General features: G+C 43.6%; 1 protein-coding gene across 1 annotated transcript in view; it reads right to left on the bottom strand.

The window, feature by feature from the left end:
- The window catches only part of rxraa (retinoid X receptor, alpha a), a gene marked incomplete at both ends in the record, with an annotated part of 125,729 nt that extends 107,261 nt beyond the window's left edge, over nt 1-18,468 (bottom strand). Inside the window, one exon of the mRNA XM_079235138.1 lies at nt 18,438-18,468. Coding sequence (XP_079091264.1) covers nt 18,438-18,468 — 31 coding nt within the window. The remainder of the gene's footprint in view (nt 1-18,437) is intronic.
- Between the last annotated feature and the right edge of the window lie 3,268 nt (nt 18,469-21,736).

Genomic DNA, 21,736 nt, shown 5'->3' with positions numbered 1-21,736 from the left:
ACCATGTGCGCCATAGCAATACAATACAGATGCAAATGATAGGAAAAATACCCTCAAACTCACAATGCACTCTTTTATTCCAGAAAACCCCGGCTGTCAATCACATGCAGAACCCCCGATTGAAAAAAAGGCCCTCAGTTAGCTCCCCTGCAGCAGCGGAGTGTTCAACAGGCTTTACGACAAATTACAGCATGTGATCGCCATCGCGCAAACGCTCTAGTCCCCCCACCGGCCCAGCAGAAGATCACGTGCTCAAACGGCGAGGTGTTGGCCGTCTGTGCCGAGGCGTCGTCTGTCAGCGGCGGCCCCCGCGCGGTAGCTGTCGGCCGCGTCCTCCGAGGAGCGCTGATAAGGCTTCGGAGGCGCGCTTCTTCCAGACGTTGAAAAAACTCGGCACATCAGCGGAGATTCATCAAAACATATGTGAAGTGGTCTTGCGGCTGATTGAGGGCTTGATATCCTCTCCTCTGGTCCTCATTAGACGGAGGAATGGGGGGATGGCAGGGGGGTTCCTCACCGCGGGGACTGCAGCGCTCGGAGCTCCAGTTCCCAGCAACTGGGTCAGGCAGAGTGGAGCCTCCGGCCTGTTTTCCTGGGTTTTTTGGAGGCCCCGATTCGTAGCAGCTCACTGCTGTCTGCTGCGTTTCTTTTGTGTTTTACACTCGCCAGTTTCGGGTGATCTGATCGCAAATATGGTGAGTCCAAGGAGGTAAAACATCTGGATCTACAACCAAAACCGAGGTACCCGGGTTTTGCCTTCATTCTTTTTTGAAGAAGAAGTCTTCTACATTTGGCCTTGAGAGAGAATGAAACAACAAACGGGACAGCAGCCTTCCAAAACCCCATCAAGTCACTGTTAAACTAAAGCCATTCCCAGCTTCAGATCTAATTCGATTAGGGCACCATTTGGTTAGACGTAGGATAAGATCGTGGTTTGAGCTGAAGTTTGGTTCACATTTGGGGGAATATTGTGGTTTTGGTTCAAATAACTACTTCATTACAGTTTGGAGGCATTCCAGCAACCAGCATCGACTGCCGATGGGTTTATGGGAAATGAACAGTGGCCTCCAAAGTCCAACATTTTGTGGACCTCTCCATCCACCCCAACCTCCTCAGGGGCTCCATAATAATGCTGCAGAACAGATAGATTAGAGTCATGAATCCCAAGCTTCAACTAAACATAAACCATTTCCTGGCATTTGCCTGGCACGATTCCGATTGCAATTAATCTCTTCCAAATTTGGTTTTGGTCACGACATCTCAAGTCAAGTTGTCATTAAATGTTTTATCTACCTCACAAATCACCATCAAACCCCAACTCTGATCACAAATGGATGTGACTGCACTGAAAATATGTTATGTTCCGACGTGGTACATGATGTTGTGACCGCACGTATTATGTGGCTGGTGGCTGCTTTTTTGGTCCTTAGTTGTGATCACAGTTTCCCACAAATACGATCCAACGGATACCATCAAATGTGAGCAGAGAGTGACCTATGGACATTAGTGACCACTAAGTGGCCACTAATGTTCAGGAACTGCAATTCTCCTCAAGTGGATGTCGACAATATTATATAAATAAAAGCTGCGAGGTCTCGACAGAGCTGCAGACTCTCATTGCTGGACTGAACGGTTTGGTCAGTGGACGGATTCCTGATCAAGACCACATCGGCGTAGGTCCATGCTGATCTGACATAAGAAATAGTTTGATATTCATACATACCAGAAGAAAGTAAGGATGCACAGGGTGGTGTGGTGATTGGTGTTTTTAAATTTTTCAACATAAACTTTTTGCATGAATTTTCCAGAAAATGCGGTGTAACACGTTTGAGGTGACAAGTAGAAAATGCTCGGGTTGATCAATATCCCACTGAGGAGCGGTCACTTTGGTTACTCGTTCCTTTCAAAGCTGAGGTGTATCTCCAGACGCCGGTCATGAAAAAGTTCTTGTGGGAAACTGAAACGCTTCGTAAGTCTAATGCATTTGTCCTCATCCTTATCCATTTTTCATATTTCTTTTTAACTTGGAAACCATTAAGAGTGCTTTCATGCAGCTGTTGTTGAGTCATTGACAAACTGGGCCTGAGATGACGATCAGAGATAGCCACAGAATAATGGAGTAGCATCAGTCCTTTTTCTCCCACTCTCACACCAAAGCACACGGGAGGAAAAATAAATAAGGTATCCAGATGGCTTACAGAACCTTTTTCATTTGTTAATTGCGGCCCGTTGCCTGGTACCTGGTCTGAGGTTTTGTTTTGCACAATAATGACAAAATGGCCGAGGTTAATCTTCTAATGACCACTCTACTGCATGTTGGAACACCAAATAACGTACTGTTCCCTCCGGACCGGAGCTTTAACGGGCAGGTGGGCGGTGGAACAAAGTCGATTGGAAGTAATTATGTTAAAGATGGTAATCGCTGGGGGAAAAAGAGCATGGTTATTAATACATAAGTGAATGGTGTATCTGCATATTGTTGCTTTACTTAATTGCCTACTTGAAGTATTCATCAGTGCTTTGAGTATTCACTTGTTACCCAGCTTCAGACCTTCATGACAACATGTGTGCCCTGTGTTCTAGGTGAGCTCAGTTCAATGAGCAGCAGACAGGAAACAGGAAGGGAGTGGTGAGCTGCGGTAAAAAAAAAAAGGTGCTCCAATACATTGCATATCCAATATTCATGGTTTGAGTGGCCAGACTGTTTCGTAGTCATTAGTGCACTTACTGCCATCTCCCTCCGAGGCTCGTCACAGAGACGGTCACTCAAGGCGTGTTGCTCTGCAATAAACATGAGCCTTTCCTTTTCCAGCGGTCCTGACAAGCCCACGCAACCCAGCGCTCTTCTTCTTTTTCACCCACCGCTAGTCCACAACGTGATTAGCAAGATAGGGGAAAATAATCTGTCAATAAATGTATATATTTTTGGGGTCTTTTCTTAAGTCGTTGACCATTTTTCTTGCGGCGTACGATGTTTCACCTCTTCTTGTGGACTTTCACCCAGAAGACCACTGTTTTTGTCCAAAGTGAAATCAGAAGTCAATGTTGACTTATTTGTCACGTAACTTCCATAGTTTTTTAATATTTTCCTAAACACAGCAGTTGTTTTGCCTTAATTTATCCAAGTATTACAAACATACTTATTTTAACCCCACTTACGAACTTTTCCCAAACTTAAGCTAGTATAACAAAAGTACTTATTTTACACCAAACTCCAATCTTTTCCTAAACCTTACAAATAAGTATAACAAACATACTAATTTCACCCAAACTATGATCTTGTCCTAAACTTAACTAAGTAATACAAAGTTATTTCTACCCAAACCATTTGTTTTTCCAACCATGTGTTCTTTCTTCTTCTTCTTAACATTACCCGGTATTACAAAAATATAACCCAAGCCACAAACTTGACCTAAACCCTTACCAATTATTGTTTTGCCTTAACTTAACTAAGTATAGCAAATGTACACATTTGAACCCAACGCACAACTTTTTTCTAAACCAAAGCCAAGTAGTTTGGTTGCCTGAACACACATCGACTGGCGCAGGTGCATTGATTGCTTAAGCTGCTGGACATTTGTAGGAAAACACAGGAAAAGTAACTCTGCCTCAGATATCACACAAGACGCTGCTGGAGGATACGTTGCTCAGGGTCAGGAATGGTGCGTACATATTCAGAGAAAATAAATAAAGGAATAAAAGAACGTATACCCTTTTTAAAAATCCTGAATTCTTATTCAAGGCAACCATTCAAACATCCTGTGAGACGAGATGTAACACCTCCAAACTAAAAGGGCTACTTAAAAAAAAAATCTATCAACAGCAGCATGCTCTGTGGAGCTGTGTGCATGGCATTGACTCACAGGTTAAACCCAGGTGAATGTCATCATCTTATTGATTGACCCGATAAAATGTGCCTTGGCCATGGCGAGGAAGTCAATAAACAAGTCAGCGAAATAAAAGTTTTGAAGCCACCGTGGAATTCACGGTATGTAACTGTAAACTGTGTTTTTTAACCGCATCCCCAGTACAGCTATGTGTACGCCTGTTGCATTTTCAGCCAGGTCCAGTTTTAATGTTACTGGATGTTGCTCCGGTTAAATTCCCCTAAATCCTTTGCCAAATATGGGAAAAATATATTACAAAAACTAATGTAATTTCAGTGGATAACTGGAATAACTGCATAATGCATCTGAACTGTTAGCTTTTTCAGCATGATATTAATTGTCGTAACATTGCTTTTATGCCGTCTTCTAGGCCCAGTTACTTTCAGTAAAGGGATTTTTATCTCATCGTGATCTGGTTGATTAAAGGGAAAGAGAGAGAGACAAAAAAAAGAAGATTTACTCTTTAAGACAAAGACCATATCCGGTTCTGGTCTAGTCATCAGAAAATTGATGTCCTCCGATTAGGTCCAAATATGTCTTTCTGTCGCTATTTTATCACAGCACAGCACTTGCACAGTGATGGATATTTAATTGGCGCCAGTAAAGCCAAGGCTCCCATAACTCTTTTTTGTGTGTGTGTCTCTGAAGGCCAAGTTGAAGTCCTGATCCCTTTCAGTGACCAGCTGTCTGTCTCTCTGCTGTTCTCTTCCTCCCCCTTTGTTTCGTCGTCTGCTTTCCGAGCGCTCCGCAACACCATTTGTCTCCATAACAAAGTCCCGGTGAATGGCGTTTTTGGCGGGCCCACCTGCAAGAGCCCCGGTGCTGGTCACTGCTCACCGCGGGCCTCCCAGGACTACCCACCGAGGAGGAGGCAATTAAGGCCTGCAGAAGGGGCCATACATCTCCATAAACTTCAGCCAGCCACTCTCCCCCCACTTTCGCTGGACACTTAGATAATGCATCTCCTTCTCAGCGGCCCCCAGACGGACTCCGGAGGAGACGAGTCGATCTCCTGATTTCACACAACTGGGGGAGCTCCCTCTCAAAGGTTCCTCTGCAGTCAAGGCCATGGCTCATGTTGTAACCATTTTACATTTTTATTTCTGTAGTTTCTTTGTTGTTGTTTTAAAAACAGAGCAACAAAAGGATTTATTTTTTAACCCGTTAAAAATAGACACACTATCACTAACGTCGGGTGAATTTCACCCGGTATCATGTCCCTGATAAAATATATTCAAATACAACAATACAAGGCAAGTTGAAGAATTCTTCTTTTATTTTACCCTATATAACTTCTCATAAAACAATAAACAGGTATCACGGGGAGACCCTGAAAAAAGGGTCAAAATCCGGTGAAGAATTAGGGAATCGTCAATAAAACATGATTACAAATATAAATAAAGGAGCTATGAACTTGTTATTTGGTCCACATGTTCCTAGGACATGTGAGCTTTGTTCTGTGAAGGAAAAGTTAATTAATGTTAAACGTCAATGTTAAAACCCATCTAGTCACACCTTCACTGACGTCAGTGAGCACCATGAAGCCACAGAAGAAGTGAAAATCACTCGACGTTTGTGTTCTAGGGTTAACATGTCTGTTTTTTCTTGGAATAATTTCCCATTTTCATGAATAAATCTCAGTGTTTACGAACAGTTTATTGCGCAACGATCGTTGCAGAAAAACACGATCAATTCCCTCCGTTGAATCACAAGAGAGAGTCAACAAAAAGCCTCACGACTATAATCGACTATAACATTATCATGCTGTTCATGATATAGTGCAGGCTGGAGCATGAGTTATGAATTATAGAGCCGCTTCCCGTCTCGGTGCAACGTTTTTGCATTTTCCCGACATGCTGTACAACATGAAACCTCTTTTCTGTAAACGCGTGGCAACGGATCGTCTGGCGGTGCAGTTCTTTGAAGAGAGAACACTGTTCTCACTAATCAGACAGGACGTGCAAAGGGGAAACATCCCTCCTGAGGAGGAAATGCCTGCTTCCTCTTTATCTTCTTCTTGAGGACATGCTCCTCTGCAAAGCTGCTGATGCATGGATTCAGCAGCCCCACCTATGGAGACGTAGGTGTGTGTGTGTGTGTGTGTTTGATGGTGAGAGAGTGTGAGACCGTCCAGTGTTGGGCAAGTACAGAGTTACCGGCACTGCTACGAGTAACATTGTTGGGATATTCCAAACTGTGTGGCGGTGTTGTGGTACTCCAGGTCGCTCTCGGGTCTGGAGACTTTTTGAAGGCCTCGTCCTCGTCTTGGAGTCGACTTCACTTTCACCCGGTCTTGTCTCGGGATTACATTTTTTAAGACTGTGGGGAAATCCCTAAATCGCCTATGCGTTGTCTATTTGTTGACATCATTACCATGATTGGATGTGGAACGTCCCGCTTCAAATGCCAATAACGAATTCCTCATTTTGAAATTAGTTTTACTGTTAACAGCTGTCATCCCTTCCCGACCCCCTTCACACACACACACACTAACACACACACCACAAAACGGTATCGTGTTCACTGGGTGGTAAAACACGGGAAAGGAGTGCTGAATAAAGATGGATAAGCTGAGTTCAGCTCCTCAGGGTTTTGTATTTGTTTGCTGATAGAAAACACAGGAAAATTCCCACACACGTAATTGACCTCTGCAAGGGCCTTTTGATTGTTTTATCGCGACAGTTCTCATGATACACTTGAATATGTTCAATATACGCGACTATTAAAGAGGTGAAAATGTTTTTCGGAGGGTGTTTTTTGGCAATGTGGAGAATTTGGATCAATTTCAGGAGTGGTTTGTTTCACAATTTATTGTAAGTGTGTCGCGCAGAACTCTCACTGGGCTGGTCTTGACTTGGTTTTGGTCTTGACTCGGTCTCACCCTGCCTTGGTCTTGGTTTTGGTCTCACTCTGCCTTGGTCTTGGTTTTGGTCTCACTCTGCCTTGGTCTTGACTTGGCCTCACCCTGCCTTGGTCTTGACTTGGGCTCACACCCTGCCTTGGTCTTGGTTTTGGCCTCACCCTGCCTTGGTCTTGACTTGGCCTCACCCTGCCTTGGTCTTGGTTTTGGCCTCACCCTGCCTTGGTCTTGACTTGGCCTCATCCTGCCTTGGTCTTGGTTTTGGTCTCACTCTGCCTTGGTCTTGGTTTTGGTCTCACCCGGCCTAGGTCTTGACTTGGCCTCACCCTGCCTTGGTCTTGACTTGGGCTTACACCCTGCCTTGGTCTTGGTTTTGGCCTCACCCTGCCTTGGTCTTGACTTGGCCTCACCCTGCCTTGGTCTTGGTTTTGGTCTCACTCTGCCTTGGTCTTGGTTTTGGTCTCACTCTGCCTTGGTCTTGACTTGGCCTCACCCTGCCTTGGTCTTGACTTGGGCTCACACCCTGCCTTGGTCTTGGTTTTGGCCTCACCCTGCCTTGGTCTTGACTTGGGCTTACACCCTGCCTTGGTCTTGGTTTTGGTCTCACCCTGCCTTGGTCTTGACTTGGCCTCACCCTGCCTTGGTCTTGGTTTTGGCCTCACCCTGCCTTGGTCTTGACTTGGCCTCATCCTGCCTTGGTCTTGGTTTTGGTCTCACTCTGCCTTGGTCTTGGTTTTGGTCTCACCCGGCCTAGGTCTTGACTTGGCCTCACCCTGCCTTGGTCTTGACTTGGGCTTACACCCTGCCTTGGTCTTGGTTTTGGTCTCACTCTGCCTTGGTCTTGACTTGGCCTCACCCTGCCTTGGTCTTGGTTTTGGTCTCACCCTGCCTTGGTTTTGGTCTCACTCTGCCTTGGTCTTGACTTGGCCTCACCCTGCCTTGGTCTTGGTTTTGGTCTCACCCTGCCTTGGTCTTGACTTGGCCTCACTCTGCCTTGGTCTTGGTTTTGGTCTCACCCGGCGTTGGTCTTGGTTTTGGTCTCACCCTGCCTTGTTCTTGGTTTTGGTCTCACTCTGCCTTGGTCTTGACTTGGCCTCACCCTGCCTTGGTCTTGGTTTTGGTCTCACCCAGCCTTTGTCTTGGTTTTGGTCTCACTCTGCCTTGGTCTTGGTTTTGGTCTCACTCTGCCTTGGTCTTGGTTTTGGTCTCACTCTGCCTTGGTCTTGGTTTTGGTCTCACTCTGCCTTGGTCTTGGTTTTGGTCTCACCCTGCCTTGGTCTTGACTTGGCCTCACCCGGCCTTGGTCTTGGTCTTGACTTGGTCTCAACCCCCTTCATGTCTTGATCTTTACCCTGTCATGACCTGACCTCGGTTTAGCTAGTCTTGACTGGTCTTGACACTGCTGTGCAGCCGCTTAAATATTAACGATGAAAAAGAAACTACCAAATTCCCATTATGCTTTTCATTACATGCATGTGTGTTTGCCCTGTTTGCTATCTTCTTTGATTTCAATATGATACAGTTGATTAATTCTATGCAGCAAAACATATCCTCTAAAAAAAATTGTGAGAAGTTATTCTCAAAGGTCTTATATATATCATATATATATTTTTAAGTTGATGTTTACTTAAAAAAAATCTTTTAAACACGTTATACATTTAAAATACTCAGCAATTAGTGTCTTTTTTCCTCCCAGAGAAGTGCTAAAGATTTTAAACTGTACACTCATTTTCCGTTCCAGAAAGATAACCGCTACTGAGAGGACGTGTTGATGGAAGTCTCTCAGCAGATTCTGTTGATGGAGACGAGAAAGGTGTTGACTTGATCTGTGAACTGTCTCTCCTCTGTCTGGCACATCTCGGAGGGAAACTACTGTTTGTGTGTTTGCATTTGTGTGTGTGTGTGTCACCTGGGTGTTCTACCTTTCATCGACCTGAAGACGCACCGTTTCTGTGCTCCGGGTAAAACCACATGTGGAGGTGGCAGCACGACTCATTCGATCCCTACACCTCTCTGCTGTTCTTCCCCCTCCCCCGTCCTCCTCAGTTCTCCTATTTGGTGGCGTGATATCACTTTACTGGGTCACCAGATTTCCCCGAGTCACAGAGGGGACAATGTCGCTCACCTCTTGACTTCTTTACCTCTTGAACCGAGAGACATTTCCCCGCTGATACGCGGCACGAGTCTGCCAGCTGTCATTCTCACCTCCCCGCTCATTAAAGACCGAAACCGAGAGCGCGGGGAGAAGGCGCGCAATTTAGTGAAAGTAAACGGCACGTAACAGGGGGAAGCCGATAAGCATCGAGCTGTACTTGTAGAGCGGCTCATCTAACATTAATGGTAGAGTAATTGGTTTGTAACTGTAACACTTACGAGGCCATCAATAATGGCCGGGGAGGCGGGTGTAGGGTTACTTGGTTGGGATAAGGGGCCATTGTGCCGGAGCTGAAGCCACAGGATCGGCTCAATGGGCCTGCAGTTATGTCGGACAAATATTTATACAGTGTCATGTTGCCGGGACATTCTAACTAGAGGAGACAAGAATAGGCAGGGTGATTGAAAAGTCAGATACACATGTACTACATTACTACTCTAGATGAGGATCTACTATTGGATCATTCACCGATCAAAGCTCAGGAAATACAATAATGAAAAGGGGCTCCTTATAGTGGTGTTTATTTTTTGAGGGGATGATGTGAGAGGTGCGATTTTGGAAATGCAGTTCATATTTTTAATAAAACATGTACATATTATTTTTCTATTATGGTGATAAAGCAACATTTCTGGAAAATATATTGAGAAACTGAAACAGTAACCACAAAGAGTCACCCGGAATGTACTCAAATAGGTATTTATTGATTTTATATAAAACCATATATATATAACCATTAAGATGGATGTGTGCTTGTTGCTCAAGATTATAGGATAGGTTCACCAATTTTGAAATCTTTCTCAAAATGATTGTCCATAACAACATTTAAAACCGGTTTAGCGTACTGCAGTCATTCCTCCTGCTCTTACTGGCCGTTTAGGGGTCCGTCCAGATGTCCTTTCATTGTTAGTGATGAGGGAGAACATCCAGTTTCCCCCTTGTGTGAAAATGTATGCAAATGTTTACCTGAAAAGTACTTCAGCAGCCAGATTTATACAAACCAAGAGGATATCTTTCAAAGTTAGTTTTAGTTTCTAGTGTAAAACCTATCTTTTTTTCTGCATTTATGCTTTGAGGTACTTCAGTAGACTCTCTGTAGAGTTTGTTAAAATAACTTTGGCGGCGTTTTAAATTCTCAACAGCAAACCCACACAGGTGTGTTAGCCTGGATGTGAGCTTTTGATGATGTCTGCCAACACCTGAATAATGGCCTGCTTTTTTTTATGCAGCTGGAAAAGGCTAAATTAACTATGTTACTTAATACATATTCGCTCAAATGAACAGTGACAACTACAACAACTATTATGTATTCTAACACCAGCATTTCCCAACGAATGGCAGACAAAAGAAGAAATTAAAATCAACAAAAGTCTAAGTAAGGTGTTGGTCCACTTAAGTAGCAAACTAGTCTTGATACAGCTCAATATTGGCGAGCATTGTAAATGTCAAATAAATGCCATTATGACTCATACGCAGACAACTGTGTAAATGAGGCTATAATTTGCTCAACTTTCCTCTTTAAATCTGTAAGACTGGGCTGTTTCTGATTAACATTGGTCCACCAACAGCAGCACATCTGCAATCTCCGCTCCGCTAAAGCAACCTTGAGTCCTGCCAGGTTGCATCGCAGTGCCTGCACTCATTTAAACGGGAATGCTGTGTATTTTAGGGGCGGCTGTAGCTCAGGGGGATGAGTGGTCGTCCCGCAACCACAAGGTAGCCGGCTCGATCCTCAGTCCCCCCATAGCTCACATGTCGAAGTGTCCCTGAGCTAGACACCCAACCCCCAAGCGCCCCCCCAGGGCAGCCCACCGAGGGCAGCCCACCGCCCCCATCCAGGGATGGGTCAAATGCAGAGAAAAATTTCCCCAAGGGGATTAATAAAGGATAATTTCTTCTTCTTCTTAAATTCCAACCATCGCTTTGGAACCCAGCATTAATTGATGCTGCTGGGTTAGAAATGGTTTAGACTTGACATTCCCCAGAAGTACATACATGCACACAATACGCCCAAAACTGTATTCACAGAGATGTATTCCTCCTGTGATGAAATGTGATGAGTGTGTATTTCTTGAAAAAAATGTGGAAATCAAGACAAACACAGCAACTTGGTTTTTGAGGTCAGATTGGGTTGCCATGTGACCCTAACCACCAAACAGCCCTCTGAACCTCCCCTGGGAGCCACAGCTGTTGGGGACCTCTCTTTGAACTCACGGCAGGAGGTCCGCAGCAACCCCCGGGCCCTGAGCTGTTCCTTCTCTCCACCGCCGCCTCAGACTTTGCACACTGTAACCATAGCCTAACGTGGCCTTTTTTTAAGAGGGCTCAAACCTCCCGCGGCAGCTGCCCGGCCGGTAAGTGGATCCACCAAAGGCAGATCACCTGAGAGCGCCGGGGGTAGATCTCTGGAGAGCTGCTCATGTGTCCCTCTGCCTGCTTCCATTCACAGGGGATCAGAAGATGAGGAGAGGGGAAAAAAGGCTATGAGGGCCCATGACACTGAGCCGAAAAGGGAAAGTAACACAACCAGAACCTTTCAAGGTGACTTTTCCCTTCACATGCCCATCCACCTCATTATACATACAGTAGCTACTGCCTCTTTTGGCTCTCAACATGGCCGTTAGACAAGAAACATGAGGTGCAAAATTGTCCGATGCAGACAGATTTCCTACGACACTGGGCTGTTTGACAGAGTTCCTTTCTCCATACTGGCCGTGGAGAGATATCTTCCTTGTGTAAGTTCAGTCATGCTCTTTGAATTTCCCTATATAGAAAATCCCATATACTGCAGGTCTGTATAGGGACAAAATTAGACTAAATTTTGCACATAATCACTGTGAATATCTCCCGTCTTTGTCTTTGTGTAATTGAGCGATCACTTCTTGGCAACACTGGATTAAAGCAATGCTTACAGCAACATTTTCTCAATATATATATATATAAATATATATATACACACACTACTAAGGCATGTAGATATTATGTAAAAACATAATAACTTGAATGATTGATGACAATGTGTTGGGTCTATTTAAAACCTCAGTTAATAAGGAGGAATGATAGAAAGTTTGTTCAATTTATTAAAGCATGAAAGAAAGAAATAAAATAAACATGTTCTCCTCCACATCTTCGTCCCTCTGTTCTTCCCTTCTCACACTGCCACACATCATTCCTATTGAAGGATTCTCCACCTTGCTACGCTCGGTGAATTTTCAACATTTCTCTGATGTCGGAATATTAAATCAAATAGCGATTGGATCAGTGGTGTAGCGTCAGCCGGGCCGCGCCATGAGGGACTTGTAGTCATTAATGAGCAGTGACTAATTGAGCTGTGGTATGGTGGGAATACTGGGAATCTCTATGGGACTTGTTCAATGCTTAGTTTCCCCCTTCAAACAACCCTCATCTCTCTCTCTCTCGCTCCCTCTCGTGTCAAGGTTTAAAGCTCTCGTCCCTTACCACATATCACCGGTGAGACAGGGAGATAAATTAGGAATAAACCTGTGAGCCACCCTTTGGGTTTTGTCATTAACCATCCTTGGTTATGTGAATAAAATTGCATTTCCTCATAAAGCTACATGTTGCTGGGGGTGAAAGGACCATCGGTTCTGCAGAAAAATCTATTTCGACAAACAATAAGTAAAATACTGGGTCAGTGACAGCCTGGACAAAGTATGTGTTAATGACCTTAACTCTGTCTATAGCTGGGCAGGGATATACAATTCATTCAGGCCTTTTTTGTAAGCAGTGGTGAGAGGTTGCCAGCTGGCTAAAAGAGGCATTCAAGAAACCAAGGACACTGTCTAATTTTCTAAAATGCATAATTTATCACGATTCCAATAAAAAAATACCAGGAGGCAAAACCACACAGGCTATAAACATCACGCCGATTGACAGGATCGACTGCCTGTCCTTCGCTTCTCTTTATGTCCGTTATTGCTATGGACGGCTGTCAGGTTGGAATGATATTGTTTATTTCCTCTGCTCGGCTTGCCACGGCTGCGATAATCACTTCCAGCGTGAGCAGCAGTGTTCTAGCCTTGAGGTGGTAGTTCCAGCAGCACCAGATACAATGTGTTTGGCTTCACGAGGATCCATAACACCTTGTCAAAGACTAAGACCCTACTTGACTGAGCGTCTTTATTGAAAGAGGCATTAGTTTATTCTAAGGTTGAAAGTCACTTTGGTATATGAATGACATGCTTTCAGAGCTGCTTCTACTTGTTCCTTGAATAAATCAATTTTGTTGATAAACTCTAACGGCAAAGATTGAGTTTGTCTACAGATATGGATATGGATATATATAAAGAATCTACTGCTACATTAATAATAATAATAATAGCAATCATGGGTTGCAGCTTTCATTTAGTTATATGAGACCGAGAGTGGCAGCCCACACAACACGGACGGCACATAAAAGGTGTTGCTGATCTAGATGACGTGCAACCAAACTAATCAACCGCATTTTGATCATCAAGCAGTTGCATGCAATCTTCAATAGAGCCCAGCAATACTTGTTGTTGCTGATCTACATGAAGCTCTGGATGTGCGTTACATGATTTCAACAGATGTAATATGGAGCTGGATACACGTTACATGATTTCAACAGATGTAATATGGAGCTGGATACACGTTACATGATTTCAACAGATGTAATATGGAGGCCGTTGTAGACTAAAAGAGAGCTGCAAGGTGTATTCTTAGCCACTCAAATGTATCAACCGTTGAATGGATTGTCGTTACATTTTGTACAGGCATTCATGGTCTCCAGAGGATGAACTGAGATGACTTAAGTGATCATTACTTCTCATCTAGTTCCTTCAGTGGGTCAAAATGTCACTTTCCAGTAAAATATGTCAGCATCTACTGAATAGATTGTTTTAGACATTCGTGGTTGCCAGAGGATGCATCCTAAAAACTTTGGTGACGCACCCTTATTAACTTTGTTCTAACACCCAATTGGTGTTAATATTTTGGCATGGTCTTTACTTGACATTATTCTAGCCATCTTGGCATTGACACATTACCTTGCACAGCAGCTCAGTCTTGCAATAATACGAGGCATATCACACAAAAATCCTTCTTGTCAGGCTTCAAGTAATGCCTTTGTTTCCTGAAAGCCAGAGCGTGAACAATCAGCATCCTGTGAGGAGCTACTGACAGCTCTGGCTGTGGCTTCGGCGTGTGCGAGACAACAGGGAGAGGCGACTGTTCGTTCTGAACAACAATGGAGGCTCTTCGAGACGTCAGTGTAGCTGCTGCAAACGCATTAGTTTAATCAGAACTGGAGAGTACTTCTTCAATGAGAGAGGAGCAAATAATGAAACTGAAGGCTTTTCTCGATGGGATGTTTTCGCTTTTCTCCTGACTGGCTCCAGCAAGAGTTTTATGGACAGATGTTTCATCCAATCACCGACCAAGTATTTTGTCGAATGTGGCGATGACGGCTTCTTGGATGGTTCAGTGCAACAAAGCATCTGGCGTGTCAAGTTATGTCCCCCTTGGGATGAATTGTAATGACTTTGGTGATCAAAGATTCAATTAAAAAAATGCTTCCTTTGCTTTGGTTTGGGATCAAATACATGCAGAACTAATGGCATCCCCATCTGCCTCGGCTGTAGTTAGTGTTCAGTACTAATTAACTAACATGATAAACTCAGATGATGAGTATGGGATACATAATATCTGCTAAGCATCAGCATGTGAGCATTGCTTACAAATATTAATTTGCTAATTGTTTCTTGGCGGTAAAGTCATGTAGTAGTTAAGTAGTTTGGGTTTAACAAAGGTTTCAGACATTGTTTCACATTCTACTGTATTATGTAAAAAAGAAAAGAAAAGCACACTGTTGGTTCCACTTCCCTTTCAATCTGTCAGTGCGAAAACCCAGCACATTTATCTTCAAACAAATAAGTACAAATTTCCTGTGAGATGAGGTTGGTGTGAGAGAAAGGCGGAGGAGGAGGAGGGGTACTGGGACCGTGGCTGCGGGGCAGCAATCACACAAAACACATTTGGAGGTCATTACAGAGCCAGTCATGCTGAGTGATTCCTACAGGCTGAAACACTGCTTACAGTGTTTAAATTGGATTTGATGAAAGCTTTCATTCAGTCCAGCTCATTAGTCCTAGCCTTGGATAGGACACATTCTGAGCTTACTCACTATGGGCCTTGCGCTGTGCTGCCAATGCCAGGAGGTTTGCTTTTCATTTCTTTCCCCATAAATCACTCAGTAGAAACACACATTCAAAGCAGAGCTCGCCGACAGGTCCAGAAAGCAGAGCACATGTCAACGTTATCAGCCTTCTGTTCTGGAAATAATACATGGGTATTATTGCTTTTTGATATATATTTCCCCCACTTTGCTTTGCCTCTTAAAAATCTAAACTTTAAGTCGTGAACGTAAATGTTTTTCCAAATGCCGTCCATGGTGAGGCCAGAAAGGGATCATATATGAACTGGAATTAATACAGAGCTCTTACACAGAACATTTTGGGATAAGAGCTGCACAAACATCAAGAATGGGGCTAATCAAAACCAACACAATTATATAAAAAGTGTGTCTGAGGTTAGATTGAGTGTTTCAGTGTCTTGCCCAAAGACATCTAATCTGTGCAGACCAAAATAGAAGCCTGAAGACGGTTTCTGTCCTCACATAGGCTGCCTGCTGCCTACAATGGTCTTTGTACAACTGTGCCCTAACGAATGAAGTGTTCTGTTTTCCCCCGTTACCATTATTGCCCACGAAAAAGCCTAAACCCAAATGCGTTTACCACAGTCGGAGGCTATTAACGTCCTCTCAACAGCAGGTTTCTCGTAATTTCCAGGAAACCAAAAGCTGCCGATGTTTCTGAAAACCCATTAAAACTGTTGCACAGAGTTATTTTGTGGTTCTACTTACTCCCATGGACAACTGAACAAACAGAGACGACGTGAAATCATCGGATTGAGGTATTTCCGGGAGAAGCTGCAGCGGACTTTCAAAGCAGAACATGTTTTTCTGCCTCAAATATTATACAGTTGTTTGGTGAATATTTCTCTTTGAAGACGTAACGGAGGGCTCTGGGAACTTGTCTATGTTTTTAGTTGTTTTTTTAGTTGTTTTTTAAATGCTGTGCATTGAAACCAGCAGGTCCAGTGGATAAGGATAAGGATGTTTCTTGTCTTTGTAAAAAGATACAATGAAATTTAGTTGGCGACTCAGTTCAGCAGCAACAAGGTAAGAAGATCTAAAACAAAACATTCAATAAATAAATAAAACATTAAATGAATATATAAAGAGGGCTTCATTGTTACAAAGCATACTGTGAGATGTACCAAAGGACATTACCAAAAAAATGAAATAAAAACGTTTTCTCAAACTGAATGCAATCATGCATCAAAAACCGGATTTCGAAGGGAGTACGACTACTTAAGGGTGAATTATCCTCGACATTTAGCCGATGCTCTTATCTAAATGTTAAAGATTGAAGCCGCATTTCTCCTCGGCTCTCATCCCCTCGCAGCCCGTGTCCGCGGGCATCCATGCGCACACTTCGATGGATGCGGGCCCTCGCCAGAGTGACCCTGGGCCCTCACGGACCGGAAGACGGAGCGGGCTCCCGTCTGACTCGGCTCAGGTCCGCGCGGCGGGCTGTCAAAGCCCATCATTGTCATACACTCTTGCGATCAATACCTCACAGCCTCCTGACAGAGTGTGTTAGCGTAACGCTCTTCTCTTTCTCTCTCAGGTCTCGATCAGTAAATAAAAAAGCCACAGAGAGTGGGAGTAAAAATGCTTTTTCTTGACACTTCGGCCCCTTTTTGTTGACATCATGTTTGCAAATAGACTCGGTAATAGTATAGTGTACCGTTTAATGAACATCTCCCACGATTTCCCATCATTTAGAATGCAGAAATGCCTCTCAGCTGTGACGCCTCATAAATGTTTTTAGTTTTTTTTGCAAACGTCACAAGTTCTTGCAGCAATTCGTGCCCGGACCATGATTTATATCTTGGAAACTTGAACGCTTGAGGCTGTCCAAACTATGTTGAAATATAGCTCAGCTGAGGAAACGCTGGCACAGAGCCAGTGCAGTAATTTTTCACACACACTTCACTCCAGTGCTTTATCAATTATCACATTGATGTGCCCACGCTAAATACAGAAAGCAGTGGAGCTGCGGACATTAAGCGCTCTGCGTGAGTTTATTTTGGACAAATGCTGTCTCTTATTCTAACCAAAACATGTGTCTTACTGATGAAAAAAAACAAAGAATTTCAAACAAAGTGAATGATTTATAAGCTGATGAAACCGTTCAGCTCGCCAAATCCCAATTAAAACACAATTTTCTTCTAAAAGTGTTGGTATTTCTTTCTCTGCATGGATGTTGGAGCTCTATTGCTTCTCTTCACAAATAGTTGGAAGTTGGGCAAACCCATGTAAGTGAAGCAAAACGTTGGGTGATGAATGGGTAAGACCTTCTGATAAGATAACAGGATTTTTAGACGTTGACTATTTGTCCATTTCGTATATTAATTTACCGTAAAGCTGAAAGGGAAGACAGATCACCAGTGGGAAAATGAAGATGGAAATTAATAGCTACATAGGATCTAGAGGTTTTCACTGTAGATCCATCTCTAACAGTACACATGTGGATTGAATATTATTGCACAAAAAGAAGAAGAAAACCTTTGACCTCCAGTGCAAAGTGTCTCCAGGGACTAAATATGTATGCAGCAACCTAAAGTACACTCGTGAATGTTTGGTAGTCTCGCCTGCCTTGTAAATGGCCATAGCTGTTGCAACAGCAACTGCTTGCATTCCAGGGGTATATGTGCCAGCCCCCCCTTCAAGCGCACACACACACACACACACACACACACACACACACACACACACACACACACACACTTGCAAAATCAATAATCTTCGGTCTCCCTTGGCAAACAAACACAGCAGAGCTTCTCTGTGGTACGAGGGGCTTCCATCCTGCCAAGTCACAGTCTGAAACGAGTGTACAAAATGGAATCAATTTGAAACCTTTATTTTATTTTTTTAAGATGTCTGAAATTCTAGAGTTTGCTTACAGGGCCTCCATGTGGTTCCAGGCTGCAGCCATCTCAAACCACCATGAATATAGTGCTGGTATTACTGCAGTCGCTGCAACATTGGACTGTTGCCTTTAAGCTATATAAACTGTTTACGGATGACAAAACAAATATATACTGTCAGTTGTAATACATATAAAATCCTTCAGTGATTCTGGTAACGGGGAAGATTTTTGAACTGGGAAAAAAATGATAGATAAACTTCAACATGCATTGTTACAAAGCTGCCATCTATCAGCAAAATGTACGAACATAAGAGTCTCTTATTATTGATAATAACCTATTGATTTTGTCATAGGTCACAAGCAAATTCTTTAAGCCAACACATTTCAAAATGGAAAGAAAACTCTCATCAACGAGCAAAGCTGCCCACAATAACACAAAGGCTACCAATGGTGACATGTCGTATATTTTTTCCAGATTTCACAATAAAATGTGCTCGACTCACCCATGCTGACATCCAGACAGAAGGGGTCCATCTTGAGCGACCTCTGGCAGACAGTCAGATGTATGTCTTCCCCTGTCAGCTGCAACCGGCCCTGGAGATTTGACAAAGTCTATCTCAGACTGCCCTCCAAGCAAACTCTTTTTACTTCTTTCTGGCCAGCTCCCTTCCAAAGAATGGACGGTCCCCTGTTGCAGATTAATCTGTTGAGAGCTCCCCATTCTGGGCATTAGGAAATCCTGGCTTTCTTTAGTTGTAAGGCAATCGAAAGAGAGCAGTGCACGGCTGAACTCCTAAACAGGACTTTCTCATGCAGCTGGTGCCTTCCAGGACAATGCCAGTACGGGTAGGGGTTTGTTTGCTGGTTGTTTTTACTATTTTGGGGGGCTTCAACACCACTTTGTTCCACCCCTGTTTTTTTCAGGGAATTGTTTAACAGCAGGAATATGAATATTATCAGGGCTTCACATGCAGGTGGCGGGAGCTAAATTAGCCAGACAGAGCATGTGTGGTGAATTATGTTTCTTTTTTTGTCTGTTTTTACTGACTGAGTAGCATGGTTTTGTCCTCGGAAAATTGTTTTAATGATAAATAGATGATTGTTGTAATTTAAGACTTGGAACAAAAATCCATCTTTTAAAACCTTGTTTTTCTTTCTATGTCTTATTCAATAATGAGGAAAACAAATTACGAAATGAAAACCAACGGATGTTCACTAAAAGGCAATAACAGGTAGTTTTTTTACCCATTCACGATGCTATTTACCACATTGGCAAAATAAAACAACATCCCAACACATTGGTGAAACATTACAGCCTAGAGCTGTCCTTGTTCCTCCAGCATCGCATACACACACACACAAACACACACCTACACACACACATTTCACCCATGCACTCAATCTGGACAGAATGATGATCATTTAGATTTTTGCAGAGTGTTTCACATGTCGCTCTTAAGTTCGCCTTTACCGTAAAGAAACATTATTAAATTGCTAATAAGCAGGTCCACACCAAAACTGCCCCTCCCCGCCTGATACTGACCCGCAAGGCAGCCTTTAACCTCTGTATGAGACGCACCGGGCTCCCACTTAACAGCGGTGTATGACGTAAACCCATCCGTGCCATTATAAGAACATCTTGTCCTTGTTTTCAGAATTCAGGTTGTTTTTTTTGTATTGAGAAAGAAATTGGTTTCCAAAACTCATTCATGCCAAAGAAAAAACATAATAGCTCGGTCGTTCTGTCAAGCTAGCCTCTTGGTTTTAAATATTTCCTGCTGACCAATTATCTTTGTGAAGGACTTGTATTTGTAACACGGCATGTTGTAATAGCAAAACGCATGCTCTGTTCAAAGAAAGAAGAAAAAATGAATCTTAACGTCCTTGGCAACTGGCGAGCTTGTACAACAGAGGTATGATTTCTGGGAAAAATGTGTCCCACAAAGTACTGGGATTTAATGTCCACATGTAAAAGTTTATTTCAGTTTCATGGCAGAGTACACTGAACGAGGTCCTCGCATTTTACCGTTGCGAATGTGTGGCATGCAAGAAGCCCCGCAGAATTCCTACTTCATCCAATGACGGCACTTCTAAAACCTTTGGCTCATTTCATGTTAGCCATGGTGAATAAACTGGCAGAACAAAACGAAAAGCCAATGAAAATGCACATCGTAGCATAATAGCACCGTGTCTTCCAAAGCTGGCAACTTCTGCCAGGATGATCACGTCGTCTGAAGCAGTCTCCTTTTGTGTCATTGGACAGATCTCTAGGGCACCAAGGAAAAGAGGGAAAGAATTAGCAAATGGGTCTTGAAAATCCTCATGGTGCTATAACTGTCATGTTCACATGTGGGATTGTGTTTCTGACCCTGAGTGTCTGAACTGTCAGTATAATTACTTGGTCTCTAATGGCCTTGGTTATCAGGCTCAATGAGCCTCATGCAAGAACCACTCGTACGAACAGATTCGTCCTTAAGTGGCATTTATGCGTGATTTATGAGAATTTGTAGCATTTACCGATTAATATTCTTTTCACCATATCATCTTCGGCTTGGGAGTTTTTTGGTGAGAGTTTTTTTATGATGTCTCTTTTTCAGAAGAGCCTCTTAATCCACTTCTCCTTCACCCCATGAGGTTAATTACCACACAAGTCCCATTAACACCAACACATGAGCAATACAGGGATTCAGAATACCGCAAAGAATGTTATTAACCCACAAAGTAACCTGTTGCTTACATTGTGCCATCGCGTGAGTGACGCGCTTAAGCATTTCCATACCCATGCCGCCGACACCCTGACCTGCAGTTTGACCCGGAGGTCGCAACCCCTTCACACTCGCGCTGGGTAAATATTTCCTTCCTGATTAAACAGAACACGCTGGGCTGGGCGGGACAGACCGGCTTATGGATACCAGAGGCTGAGTCAGAAAGAGAGACGCGCTGTGAGAAACAAATTGGACCAGCAGAGAATATAAGGGGAAATACCGGCTGGCTGGTGGGTTTGTGTGTGTCAGAGGGAGGGCAAGCCAGGCCTCTGTCATCTGAAGAGGCAGGGTTAGCGTACGGGTCCATCCTGCTTTAATTAAAACGTCTGGCCTGAAGGTGGAACTCGACCACTGCTCAGGGCTCCGGCAGGACACACACTACATGTGCAACTGGGGGAAGGGAGAGGGGGGGGGGGGGGACATTTGAGACTGTTTAAACAAATCAGGGAGGAATATCAGTCACTGAGGACCCTGCAGGAGATGCTGTTGGTTTGTTCCCCCGCTGCAGAGGTATCTGTCTCCCACTGGAGAGACCGCTTTGTCATCGGTTGACCGACGGACAGAATGAGAGACGTTTCAAAGTGCGATGGACGAGGGTACCATGAGCGATGGATGAGGGTCATCATGTTTTAATTCATCCGCTCTCTCCTCTAAAGTGCTACCGAGACCCTTTGCTTATTAATAAGAAAACACTGACTAAAGTGCTGAGTAATCATGGTGGAGGGGAAGCTACTGTTTTTCGTAAATGTTTTAAATCCCCAACACCAGGGACCGATGCTGGAAGTTAGGAGCTGCTTGCCTTCCCGATCAAGTATGCGACCCTTACTTTCTGTGTGGTTGCTGTCCTCCTAGATTTCGTTATTTTTGTAAGTCTGAATTCCTAAAATAGATGTTGTTGAATCTGTTTTTTACCTTTCAACGTTGCCATTCCCTTCAAGTGTGCTTACGTCCACTTGTTTGTATGCACATTTTCAATCGGAGTATAAAAGTGGAAATGCTAGAAATAAAAAAATGTATACACATTGGAAACAGAGTCA

Source organism: Taurulus bubalis (assembly GCF_910589615.1).
Source record: "Taurulus bubalis genome assembly, chromosome: 19".
Lineage (NCBI taxonomy): Eukaryota > Metazoa > Chordata > Actinopteri > Perciformes > Cottidae > Taurulus > Taurulus bubalis.
Note: the sequence above shows the minus strand (reverse complement) of the source record. Positions and strands in the feature narration are given on the sequence as shown.